We start from the raw sequence: 13,603 nt of genomic DNA, 5'->3' as shown, positions 1-13,603 counted from the left end.
CCCCACTCCGCATCGGCATGGAGATGACTGTATAAAGTGTGGCGAGCACAGCGAGCCCCCAAGTCTGAAGCGTGGCTTAAAATGAGCCCGAATCATGGCGAGCGCAGCGAGCCCCGCGAGGGGATGTGGAATACACATCAAGTTATCCGCATTCCCTCATGGGGCTCACTGTGCTCACCACGTTTCGGGCTCGCTCGCCACACTTTATAAGGGGATGCAGTTAAAATCCCGGCGGTCGGGATCCCGGCGTTTAGAATCCCGACGCCGGAATCCCGACCGCCGAAATGCCGACACATTCTCCCTCCTGGGGTGTCCACGACACCCCTGGAGGGAGAATAAATTAGTGTGCCGAGCGTAGCGAGGCACCGGGCCCGCTGCGTGGCGAGCCCGCAAGGGGGGGCGATCCACGTCCCCCCCTTGTCGGCATTTCGGCTGTCGGGATTCCGGCGTCGGGATTCTGAACGCCGGGATTCAATACTGAATCCTTTATAAGATCAACTCCATGCCGACGTGGATAGTGGGGGTGTTTCATGAACACATTCACACCTGTCATGTCAGGTACGTTAAAATGGTCAATGGTTCCCACACAATGTAGTAAGAGCTGACTGACTACGCTAACTATGTAAGCTCCGGCTAGCCACGAACGTACTGACTACACTGGCTGCGGGAACACGACACTGATACTGACAGGGAAGTTGACTACGCTGGCTGCAGGAACACAATGCTGATACTGACAGGGACGCTGACTACGCTGGCCGCGGGAACACTACGCTGATTCTGACAAGGACACTACGCTAACTACGTAACGGGCACCGTGATAATACACAAGTACCCTTTAAAATGGCTGCAAATTACCCCCAAGCACCTTTGCTTCTAATGTTTTGCCATTTTTCGTTTAATTCCTTCAGCTGGGGAGTTTGACTGGGGTGGTACACCTGTCAAACAGTAATGCAGGTGTTCTAAGGTGAGCACAGAAACCTCCAATGTAGCAGGAATTCGCAAAGCTTTTTACATGATGCAGAATAAAAAAAAGGCACAAATCAGCCATGTATCATTTTCCCCTACTAACATCCTTCTATATGATTCTGCTAATGGATTGGTCACTTTTTAAAGGTCACCCCATTTTTTATGCACTTCTGTCACACCACATATGGCTGACAATTTACATCCCATACCACTGTGAGTATTGCAAATAGGAATGTTTAATTGGATTGGACACATTTCTTCACAAGCGCGTTTGTGCAAATGTCTGCAAGTTTCATTAAAAAACCTGCACCAATTGGACTGACCTTTGTCTATAATGAAGAATGCACGTTCACCTACCTGCTCAATACATTGTAACTGTGAGTAAAAAACTACACGTGATTTGAAATGAGAAACAGAAATGTTACAAAATAAATCTTTAATGTTATGTTATGTAAACTTTGGATAATAAAAAACAAACAAACAATAAAATACACATGATGTACACAGAGTTTGATAAAATTGATTAATATAAAATAAGGTTAAATAAGTGAATAAAGGTAGTATGTTAACCCTGACTTGCAGAAAAGGGTCAATTAAATAGTCATGCACTTAATAAATAAAAAAAACATGTTGCATGAAATATTTGGGCTTTCAGGTGGATTTTATTTAAAATTTCTAAATAGCGCTCACTGTTTGGTGGGATCCTGCTCTTTTTCGGTCATCCTTCGTACATACGACATTCATAACCTGGAAAGTGATGATAGCCATTACTGTACTGCCAATGTTTTCAGATATGTATATATATATATATATATATATATATATATATATATATATACTAGTACGCCCGTTCAAAGCAAAAGCTTTGAAAGCTAGTCTGCTACTTTCTGTGGTAGAAGGGCTTATATCAAAGCAGTATTTATTCAGACATCAGCAATGGTGTTACAACGTTTCGGTCCTATTAAGGACCTTCTTCAGGTATATGCATCGCACAACAAGACACAAGACCAGTAGGATCAGCAGCCTAAAGCACACTGAACCTTGGAGCCTTTTTAACCCCTGTTTGATACCCATATTGGCGCCAAAAGCATCTGGGCCAATCGGGTAACAGAACATCCAGAACGGCAGAAGCTGAGGTGATTGTTGAAATTAAGTAAGTGTGTGTTATATGATCGGCGTCACCTCCAGGCAGGTACTCTGGCTAAGTATATATTTAAGCTGTAAGATATTCAGTTTTGTGACACACCCCCTATTACCTGATTGGCCCAGATGATTTTGGCGCCAATATGGGTATCAAACGGGGGTATAAAAAGGCTCCACGGTTCAGTGTGCTTTAGGCTGCTGATCCTACTGGTCCTGTGTCTTGTTGTGCGATGCATATACCTGAAGAAGGTCCTTAATAGGACCGAAACGTTGTAACAACATTGCTGATGTCTGAATAAATACTGCTTTGATATAAGCCCTGGTGAGTGCCTCTTCAAAAACTTTATATATATACACATACATGTGTGTATATATATATATATATATATATATATATATATATACATATATACACACACACACACACACACACACACACACATTATACTCTTTCAGCGTACTGTTACACAGCTTTACACATTAATTCACTTGTATTCTGATGTATACTTGTAAAGCAGCAAGAATATTTTATGAATTTGGTCATGGATTTATTGTGTTAAAATGATGTCCAGAACAAAGGGTTTGGTGGTAGCCGGGATAGGAAAATCCAACACCTTTACTCTAGCCACAAGCCTGTGCTCCCACCCGTGACAAAATTATTATTTTCCACTTTGAAGTGAGTAATAATTTCATGATCACGCTGGTAATTGTGAGTCACTCGCTCGACCTCCCAGCTGTGTTTTGGAGTTTGTGTCTCATCATGAAAGAAGGCCTGGACTTGTGAAGCACTTGTCCTCTTCTTGAAAAGCCTGACTAAGCAATGCGGTTGAGAGACAGGCGGGCAGGCTCCCAAAAAAGTCCTGTTCACACAATACAAGGTGCTTTTTTCACAAGTGAAACCAACTTTGAAAAACTAATTTAATCCTTCAACCCTCCCCTGGGGAAACAAGACAGATTTAGGACATAAAAAGACTTGTCACACCCCCCACCACCACAACCTTACCTTTGATAAAAAGTGAGGTCTTCCTGTAGCACCTGAGTTCTTTTCTGTAGAGAGTTCACCTGTCAGCAAAACACATACAGTAGTTTATGAGCCTCTAAAGTGGACAACATAAGATGCAATTATCTTAGTATTGATGAGTGAGGAGTATCGCTTGGTAGGGCTAAGAACGCAGAATTCAGCTAAAGTACATTTATTTCTACAGTATTTTGTTATCATAACCACTATTTGGTTATATTGTGTATCCAGTAGGGTGGCCAATCCCAGGATCACAGGATTTGGCCCCTAAAATCTTGGTATTTCAGGATTAGACTGTGCTGTGCTGGTCAGCGTCTGAGGAGGTACTCAGAAGCTGCCCGGCTTCTCCCATACATGACAGTGCAGCTCTGTGCAGTGTGACGAGGTCAGAGGTCATGCTGCGCAGGTTACACAGTCGCACAGCCTCTGTCCTGGGAATGCTGCCCGCCCTCCCACCCTGACTGCATCAACCCACCCAGCTCCCGGCTTCACCGCCAACCCTCCCGGCTGCACCGCACATGTAAGCAAATATGTGAGGTGGCTTGGGCAGGTTTTTTTTATTAGGGAAGCCAATCCCAGGTATCGCAGGATTGGGCATTGTTCAATCCTGAATTCCAGGATTGAAAAAATACCCCGAAATTGGCATCTCTAGTATCCAGTAAATCTACATTTGGTGTAACAGTTATAGGATGTGAATTTACACAGTGGAAACAAATGTCAGTAATTCAGTGCATAATATCCCCTTACAGGGGATATAGGTGCCAGTATACTGACATATGAAATCCTCCCCAATAGGATACTCACGGATCCCTACTGCAAATATTGAGGTTAATGTTAGGCACTAGGGGAATTGTTACGGTTAAACTGGCTATACGCTTATGTGATTTTGCCTGGAAAAAAAGTAAATTGTATGCGTTTTAGATCCGATCCTGTGTGCGGTCCCATGCGCATTGGATCGGAGCCCCTACATCAAAAGTGCTGCACTAAGGATCTGTTGGATCAAGACAGCCTCTAGCAGCACATGCTGGGATAGCATTTGATACATTGTATGCAAAAGGACCACATTAGGAATGCAAATCCCAGGGCATTTTTTCAATCCCGGGATTTGGGATTGAAAAATGCTCAATCCCTGGATTCCCAGGGTTGGCACCCCTAATTTAAAAAAAAATACCTCCCATGCCCCCCCCCAAGTGACTGCCGTGCACATTTACTTACGTAGTCGGTGCGGCTCGGGAGTGGGACAGACACTGCAGCTGGTGAGCTGGGTAGGGAGTACAGGGTAGCCCCCACTGAGCTGCCATGCAAACGGCAGCGGGGCAGGCAGAGAGACCTTTAACATGAGGTCACGCCATGCAGAGGAGCGTGTGGGTAAGGAACAGATGGGCAGCATTTCAGCAAGTGACTCCAATCACAGGATTGAAATCCCGATGATTTTGGGGCCAAATCCTGGGGTCCCGCCAATCCTGATCCCGGGATTGGCCACCCTAGACCGCGTACAGTGTATAGTATTCGATGCTGCCAGGCGGTTCAAGGAAGATGGGCTGTGACTTCTCCGCTTGGAGAAGTTGCAGTAGTGTATGGGAGTTGTTGTTTTAGATTAAAATACTAGGTGATTCATCGCACGCTACGCGCACTCTTTACACCGTCGTAAGGGGCTGCACCCCTTTAACCTGTGAAGGCATTTATTGCGTGGGTGAGGATCGGGTGCAAGGGTGGGGGTAGGTGCTTGGGGGTGGTGTGGGTGGGCGGATACTATGGCTGGTGGAGTTGCAGGTGTGGGGTTGGCCCGTGTGGGTGGTGTGGTTTGGTGCAGGGCCGCATGTGGTGGAGGTGCGGGGGGTGCTATAGTTGGGTTGGGATGGACGGCGGTCATGGGGTTGGCGTGGGTGAGGGATGTGGTTTGTGCGTGCTGTGGATGGGGGAGGTGCAGGTGTGGATGTACTGTGGGTGGTGGAGGTGCGGTTGTGGTGATTTGCAAGTGGATGCTGGGGTGATGGAAGGTAGGGTGTGGTGGTGTTGTGGGAGGGTGTGGTTGGGGTGCCCGGGGGATGTGGGTGTGGGATGGTGTTTGGGGGAAGTGTGAGTGGGGTAGTGGCAGGTGTGGGGATTCTGCAGGTGTTGGAGTGACATGTGCGGGAGCTTTCCATGTGGGTTGGTAAGGTGCGGGGGTGCACTGGTTGAGTGACGGGCAATGCGTTGGTGGCGTGGGTGGGCGAGGGATGGGTACTGCAGGCTGGGGGATATACGGGGACGATTATGGAGATGCTGGGCATACCCCTGTGAATGTAGGCATGGGCATTCATCCATAGTGTGGGTGGCTGACGTTATATTCGGCAGCAGATAGCAGGCATCTGAAATGTAAGAATACTGTAGACATACTTTTCAGAGTGAAGGCTACAGAAATCATTTGATGCTGAGCTTCCAGCAAATAATTTTTACTCATTGCAGCCGCACATGAGTAGATGCGTAAGTGTTCACATCCGCTCGCATGGTAGTGCAGGGATTCATTGAGGAGCGGGGGAGGCGTGTATTTGGCAATGCAGCTGGGGATGGTGCCAGGGGAATTAAGGTGGTGCTAGGGAATATGCAGGGTGATCGTGGGTGGCCGCGCGGTTAGGGACCCTGCCGGGGGATTGTGGAGGTGCGCTGGAGACACTGCTGGGAGTTCGCAGGGGGGGCTGAGGATGCTGCCAGGGGATTGAAGAGGTGCTGGGGACACTGGCGGGAGATTGGGGGGTGCGAGTGGGGAATCTGCTGAGGGATTGTGGAGGTGCTGGGTACACTGGCAGGAGATTATAGGGGCAGGGGGTGGTGGGGGGGATGTTTTGGCTGGGGATGCTGGCAGGGGATTGAGGAGGTGCTGGGGACACTGGCTAGAAATTGGGGGTGTGGCATGGGACCCTGGTACGGGAATATGGAGGAGACGGGTGCTCTTCACACCATCGTAACTGTCTCCACCCCTTAACCTGTGAAGGTCTTTATTGTGTAAGAGAAGTAGTAGTGAAGTTGGGCCTAAAGAGAATATATGTTATTAGAGAGGTGGTGTGTGATATAGAGATTGGAGGGGTGTGTGCTATAGAGAGTGGAGGGGTGTGTGCTATAGAGAGTGGAGGTGCGGTTGTGTTGCATGTTATGTTGCATTGGGTGGGTAAGGGTTGGGTGCAAGGGTGTGATGGATGGTGAAAGGAGATTGGGGGGTGTGGTGTGTGTTATATATATGGGGTGGGGGAGTAGCGTTGGTTGGGTGAGGGAGGGGTGTAAGGGTGGGATAGGTATTTGGTTTTGGAGTGGGCGGGGGAGGGTTGGGAGCACATGCAGCAGTGTACACGGTGCATGTTGCAAAGAAGTTGCCCCTGAAGAGAATGTATGTAAGTACATACAATTAATTATTCATTTTTAAAACATGTAATAATTAGATAATTGCAGAAACACATATATGACATACAGTACACAGGACACATACAAACATATAAATCAAATGATACTTATGAATACAATAAATCTTTGATCATTCAACAGATAATACATTTTTTTGAACTGGGGTATGTTAGGTGAGTGAGGGTTGGGTGCAAGGGGGATGGCTGGTGTAATGTGCTTGGGGGTGGGGTAGGTGGGTGAGTAGGGGGGGGTGTGGGGATACAGGTGGGTGAGTTGCAGGTGGTGGTGGGATGGATGGGGGAAGGTGTGGTGGGCTTTGTGGTGATGGGAGGGTGCACATGCAACAGAGTAGAGTGTGAAAGGTTGACTGAGGTTGCCCCTCAAAAGATTATGTCAGTACAGATGTGGATGGGGTGTTGGTGTGAATGGTGTAGGTGCATGTGTATTGGTGTTGCAGGTGGGGAGCAAGATTGGGTGGGTGGTGGAAGGTGTGGTGGGTGGTGCGGGAATAGAGGGTGTGTTTGCAGGGGAGAGGTCAGCTGGGTAGGAGGACAGAAGTGTGTGCTCTTGGTAGCAATGTGAGTCAGCGGCTGGGCAGGAGACCAGGAGCATTTGGTAGCATGACAATTCTCCTTCTGACAATTCTCCTGCTGCTGCGGGCCTGCGGCGAGAAGTCAGCCGCAGAGCACGGAGATCACCAGGAGGGTTGCTGCGCATGTGCAGTAAGTGCTGTCCGTGCGAGTGCCAGGGCAGAGACGAGACAGCTGACTAAGGCTCTGAGCGCTGAGCGGCTGCGGGGTCCTGCACTGCACTCTACACACGCAGGAGAGCGTGTCAGAGGCATCAGTGAGCGTCTGCTGAGATTTCAGCGGCTCCTCCCACATGTATCGGCGGCAGCATCTGTTGGCGTGTGCGCTACATGAGGCACATCCCTAACGGTACCAAGGGTGCGCCTCCAGTGGCGAGGTCAGTGGATTCATACTAAATAGCAGTTGTGTGTCGGGGTGGGTGACCCATAAACTGTTTGGGAGATGTGTGCAGGGGGAATGGGTAACTTTTTTGGTAGCCTGCGGTAGCAATAGTGTGTTGAGTCTGTGAGTGTGTGTATAACTCCTCCCACGACTCCACCCAGCGTTATACACACACCCAATATATATAAGAGACTCACCATCATCTGTTAGAATATTGAATGTTGGGATGCCGCTGTCTGCATTCTAACCATCTGGATTTTAGATGCTGGGATATCAATACTATCCTTACAGCTGTGGAGTGGCTTATGCTTTTCTCTGGGGGTAGTAGCATGCTACTGCTGCAACATAACACTGCAGATCACCAAGATATAGACTATATAAGACTATGTTCCTACAACCCTTTGCTTTGGGACAGGACTTCTACAAGAATTGGCTTTTGAATAGCTGACATGAACCACATCTTTGGGGTTATGGAACAATGGCAAATTGACACTTGGGAATCCAGGTAAAATAAGATTGCACGCCCCTGTACTAGTTCTGATAGGACTACAGACTTTAATTAAAGTGTTCTAAGAAAATGCTGAAAGCCTGAGGTTTGAGGTCAAAAGCTACCCAGGCTGGTGGATGCAGGCATGGCAGCCTTTTGCTTGCCTATGCAAATAATGCCACATGTCCCAACCCTGGTGTACACACCTGCATATGAATGCACAATGCCTGAGACACCCACGTTCATTATGTGTAGATGCGGTTACTGTCTGGTGCATCTTTACATGCCAACCAACGGTTGCAGCCACACTACCATACATTCTGCCTATCACAGAACAAGACATTACTGATACCACCATCTGCAATGCAGCAGCACGTTTGTGCGTATGCTCTGTGTAATGTTTGCTACATAGAAATTGTTAGGTATTTCCACACATGTGCAGTAGCAACAAAGTTCCCAGGCCATCAAAATGAAGAAACACCACAGCAGTAATATGTGCCACCACAAGGAGCAGCACTTGAATTGCTCCATTGGGAGCCATCTAGTGGCCAACGGCATGAACAACACTTGCATTTCCTCATAGAGGTGAGGAGCAACGTTCGCATTTTATTTTATAGGATGTCAATATAAATATGTCTAAATAGGAGGCCAAAACACTTTTTTTTTTTAAATTAATATTGCATTATATTGTATTTGCGCCTACAAGGAGCTTTATTGTTGCACAGTGGATGGCACCATGAAATGAGACTGATTAGGGATTACCTGGGATTTTAGGGATGCGATCGTATTTTCAAGTTCGTGTTTCACGGTGGCTGGCATCAGTCCTTTGATCTTTAGTTCATATTCCTGACGGATGTGCATGATCTGGAAGGAAACATAGTGGTCAATGCTTCATAACCATATCAAAAACAATGCTATCAAAGTCTACCACAGAGCATATCTATTAAAAGTGAAGTTTATATCTGGAAGATTTTAATAACCTCACCAATAGGTATGTTCTCACCACAAACGTACATCAACATTTAATACCTTAATTCAAACTCTCCTGTATATGATCAGGGTTGGCACCACCTTTAGGCAGTTGCTTAGGGCATCGGAAACTTGGGAAATCACAAACAAAAAGGCTGTCTGTGAAAAACATGTTGGCGTCGACTTGTAAAGCCTGAGTAGCCCTACACTTTTCCCCTGAACTCCTGCCACATATACCCGACATGTGACTGTGATGCAGCCAGGTGCACACATCCCCTGCTGTCTCCAATCCCTCCCAGTAAAGCTACGTCCAAAGGTGCAGCAGCAATGTGAACTGTGTCAACTGTGAACTGTGTCAATGAATCACCCTTATAGGCAAAATCACTGAAAAAGTGGCCACTTATAGTTGTTGTTTTTTTCTTGCCATAATCCAAAATCTAACTTTTATAGCTATTCTCCATTAAAAATCCCTTGTTTGCCTCTAGGCAGTGTCCTGCATGAGAAATGAATGGACCTGGACATTAATGCATCTGCACTGCAAGCTTGCTGGCCAGGGAAAGGGAAACATTACTTTTAGCTTACAAACATGTGTAACGGTCCTGGTGCATATGACGGACAGTAGGCTAAGACCACTATGAAATCTAGCTGCAACATCAATAATGGCCTTTGTTTTAGATATATACTATATAGTTTTAGCTGGGATACGGTCACTAGTTCGACATTAGGAAGGTGGACATGCATTGGGCCGACCACTAAAGGTTGACATGCATCAATGTTGACACACCTGAAGGTTGACATGGGGTTAGGTTAACAGGGTCATTAAATCGACATGGGTTTTTATATATATATGAGCATATAGAAAAACTAAATGTATACTATACTGTATATAACATAAATTATAGTTGCCCCCTGTGATTCATCTCTTTTGCACAGGTAGCAAAGCATGCTGGGACTTGTAGTCTAGTGATTATTGGCCAGAATGTGATGGTCCTCAGCAATGTAGTATCTGGCATACGGTAGATATTTATTTCAAACATGACATAAGCAAATTGAAGTTATTGCTTCTACAACTGCTCAGAGCATGGAAGAGCTCAGCCGCTGTGCCAGGACAAATATCTGCAGTGCCAAGATGTTTGGTTAAGGTGGGGTTTGTGGATGTCGTACGTCCGAGTGATCTGTGTGATGCGCCAGCTCTGTCTCTGCTTACAGGAAAACAGAAATGTGTGGCCTGTAGGAAAACTTCCTATCTACAGAGCCAAAAACACCTTCAAAGATTACTTACAGCGCACTGACAAGCTGGGGCGGAAACAGGTCTCTGGAGCCTTGTTGTCATTGATGGGGCATGTAATTCTTTTTATATATATATAGATATATATATATCTATATATATATATCTATATATATATAGATATATATATATATATATATATATATCTATATATATATATATATATATATAGATATATATATATAGATAGATAGATAGGCATGCTCCCATGTCTTTGTTAACACTGCCACTGCTATGTGTATAAATGATTCTCCCTACTACAGACAATGCAAATACTGAGGGGCACCAACTGTCCCAGCCTCTATTGCAAGATTAGAAATGTACCCATAGACAAGTGTGTCCTTGTCAATGATGCTATTTTCTTTTAGACATTGACCACCTAGACAATCATTTGTTTTATTCTGGCTTTAATGCAACTCTTACCCTCTATCTATCTGGAGCTTTAGAAGTGCTGTACATATTTATTGATTATTATTACACATTCTGTAAACATGACATTATGAGCATTACAGTGTTCCTGGTCCTCTGTAATCGGCGTGCTTATAGGCACAGCTTCAGGAGCAAGGAACATCTTAACCTTCCTAATACCCTAACCCCAAAGGGGCAGCCTAGATGGGCCATGTGGTACTTATCTGCAGTTACATTCTATGCTTCTTGCTCTGATAGTCTATTCATTTTTTTTCTAATGTGATCTCTAAATAAGTCTTCGGAACAACAACAGGTTAAACACAGGTATGAATTAATGAGTAACCATTATTATATGAAGCAGCAGGTTACGTTACCTCTGGGCAGGGGTGCCAAGAGGAGGATGGGGGGTACCAATTACCCAGGCCCAGCTCTGACAGAGGGGCCCAGTGGGGGCCCCTGGACCTTCCACCATCACCTGGGAGAAAGAGCTCCTTAACTCAGTACCTGCTGATGTGTGATGGGCTGCAGTGTGGCCAGGGAGGCACTTAAAAGAAAATACAGAATAAAATAGGGTACTTGTGTATTAGCAGGGCGCCCGGCTACGCTACACTGACAACGTACCTTAGGCTACCTTGTCAGCATAGCATAGCCGGGCGCCCTGCTAATATGTGTGTAGTGCTTTATACAAATGTCCATCACGATCCCCGCACCAATGTCCCCGGCGCCAGCGTCCCCCTCCTCCAGCACTCGCCTCCTCCATGACACTCCCAGTTAATGGTGTCCCTGGCGCCAGCGTTCCCCTCCTCCGGCACTCACCTCCTCCATGACACTCCCAGTTAACGGTGTCCCCGGTGCCAGCAATGTAATTCAGCGTACTGCCGCTGGGGGAGCATCACAGGGTTTCCCTGCTCCCCCAGCGGCACTACGCTAATTGCGTACATGGGGCTTTATTCTAGTTCACTCTTTCTGACCAAATCCTTCTTATATGGACAAAACCATGTGCATTGCAGGGGGGCAGATGTAAAATGTGCAGAGAGAATTACATTTGGTTGAGTTATTTTGTTTCTGTGCAGGGTAAATACTGACAGCTTTATATTTACACTGCAATTTAGATCTCAATTTGAAGTAAAACCCCACCCAAATCTAATTCTCTCTGCACATCTGCCCCACCTGCAGAGCACATGGTTTTGTCCATCTAAGAAGGATTTTGTCAGAAAGAGTGAATGAGGCCATTGTCCGCTGCGAGTGCCGGAGGAGGGGAACGCTGGCGCCAGGGATACCGTTAACTGGGAGTGTCATGGAGGAGGCGAGTGCCTGAGGAGGGGAATGCTGGCGCCGCGGACATCAGTGCGGGGATCGTGATCGACGTTTGCCGGCCCGTAGGAGAGTAAAGGCCCCCATACACTATGCGATTTTGGGACGATTTCATCCGATTTCGGCACTTTGTGCCGATAATCGGGTGAAATCGGCCCAAAATCGTAGGTGTGTGATGTCTGATCCGATGCGCGGTCCCGTGCGCATCGGACCGGATCAGGGAGGTCGGACGGTCTGTACATACGATCACGTCCGACCTCCCTGTATGCATATGCCTGCCACCTGACAGGCATATGCATGCAGACACCGGGGGAGCAGTGGGGCGGGCAGCGGGTCCCTGAGCGCCGGCGAGTGCTGCTGACTGACCTGGCCGGGCAGTGTACTTACACATAGCAGCAGCAGGGACGGGCAGCGCAGTGGCGGCTATTATATTTTTAAAATACTTGTCAAATGACCGGCCGCTCTCTGATTGGCTGAGAGCTCTCCGGCCAATCAGAGAGCGGCCGGTCATTTGACAAATATTTTAAAAATCTAATAGCCGCCACTACGCGTCTTGTCCCTGCTGCTGCTATGTGTAAGTACACTGCCCGGCCAGGTCAGCAGCGCTCACCGCACCCGCCGCCCGCCCCCACCACCGCTGGCCGCCGCTGCCCGCCCCCACCACCGCCGCCGCTGCCCGCCCCCACTACTCCTCACCGCCCTGCAGCTCCCCGGGTTTTTTTATTACATGGGATAAATCGCATGCGATTTATCCCATGTAAAAAATGGCACATCAAGTGCCAAATTGTATGTGAGCCTGCCGGGGAGCTGCCGGGCGGCTCGCAGGTAAATTGGGTCCAACTTGTCCCTAGGACAAGTCGGCCTAATGTATGGGGGCCTTAAGTATAAAGCACTACACACACACACACTATCAACACATATTTCCCCCACTAACACAATCATATCCCCATTATCCACGTCATACCCCCAGTATCCACATGGGCGTGGAGTTAATTTTATAAAGTGTGGCGAGCGCAGCGAGCCTCGCGAGGGGACGCGGACACGCGTCCCCTCGAGGGTCTCGCTATGCTTCGGGCTCGGTGGCTTGCTGCACTCACCACACTTTATAAAATTTACTCCGCGCCCACGTGGATACTTTGTGTATTAGCACAGCTCCTGAACAAGTTACGTAAGTTATGTAGTTTACGTAAATTACGTAGTTTACATAGCAAGCATAGTGGTGTATTGGTATTCTCAATACACCACTACGCAAACTATGTAATGGGCTCCCTGCTAATACACAAGTACCTAAAATAGTACTTTAAGGGTGCATGACCATGGGGGTTATTCTAGTTCATTCTTTCTGACAAAATCCTTCTTAGATGGACAAAACCATGTGCACTGCAGGGGGGCAGATGTAACTTGTGCAGAGAGAATTAGATTTGGTGGGGTTTTTCTTCAAAGTGAGATCTATATTGCAGTGTAAAATCATGCAGTCAGTATTTTCCCTGCACAGAAACAAAAAAACTCACCCAAATCTAATTCTCTCTGCACATGTTACATCTGCCCCCCTGCAGTGCACATGGTTTTGTCCATCTAAGAAGGATTTTGTCAGAAAGAATGAACTAGAATAAACCCCCATGTCTCCTGTGATGAAAAGTACCTGGGCCTGGCCGGGTTCT

At 47.1% G+C, this 13,603-nt stretch overlaps 1 protein-coding gene across 5 annotated transcripts in view; it reads right to left on the bottom strand.

Moving 5' to 3' along the window:
• The window catches only part of CEP112 (centrosomal protein 112), a 404,486-nt gene that overhangs the window by 51,501 nt on the left and 339,382 nt on the right, over nt 1-13,603 (bottom strand). For 4 of the 5 annotated variants that reach the window (XM_083148204.1, XM_083148203.1, XM_083148202.1 and 1 more), the window contains 3 exons: nt 8,726-8,827; nt 3,113-3,171; nt 1,386-1,713 (listed from right to left, as the gene is read on the bottom strand). In XM_083148204.1, coding sequence (XP_083004330.1) covers nt 1,707-1,713; nt 3,113-3,171; nt 8,726-8,827 — 168 coding nt within the window. In that variant the 3' untranslated portion in view covers nt 1,386-1,706. Of the gene's footprint in view, nt 1-1,385; nt 1,714-3,112; nt 3,172-8,725; nt 8,828-13,603 lie in introns of those variants that run through there. The other variant, XR_014444546.1, reaches the window with a different exon arrangement.

This window comes from Crinia signifera, chromosome 6 (genome assembly GCF_055691185.1).
Source record: "Crinia signifera chromosome 6, ASM5569118v1, whole genome shotgun sequence".
NCBI lineage: Eukaryota > Metazoa > Chordata > Amphibia > Anura > Myobatrachidae > Crinia > Crinia signifera.
The sequence above is the reverse complement of the archived record's forward strand: the minus strand, read 5'-3'. Positions and strand labels throughout refer to the sequence as shown.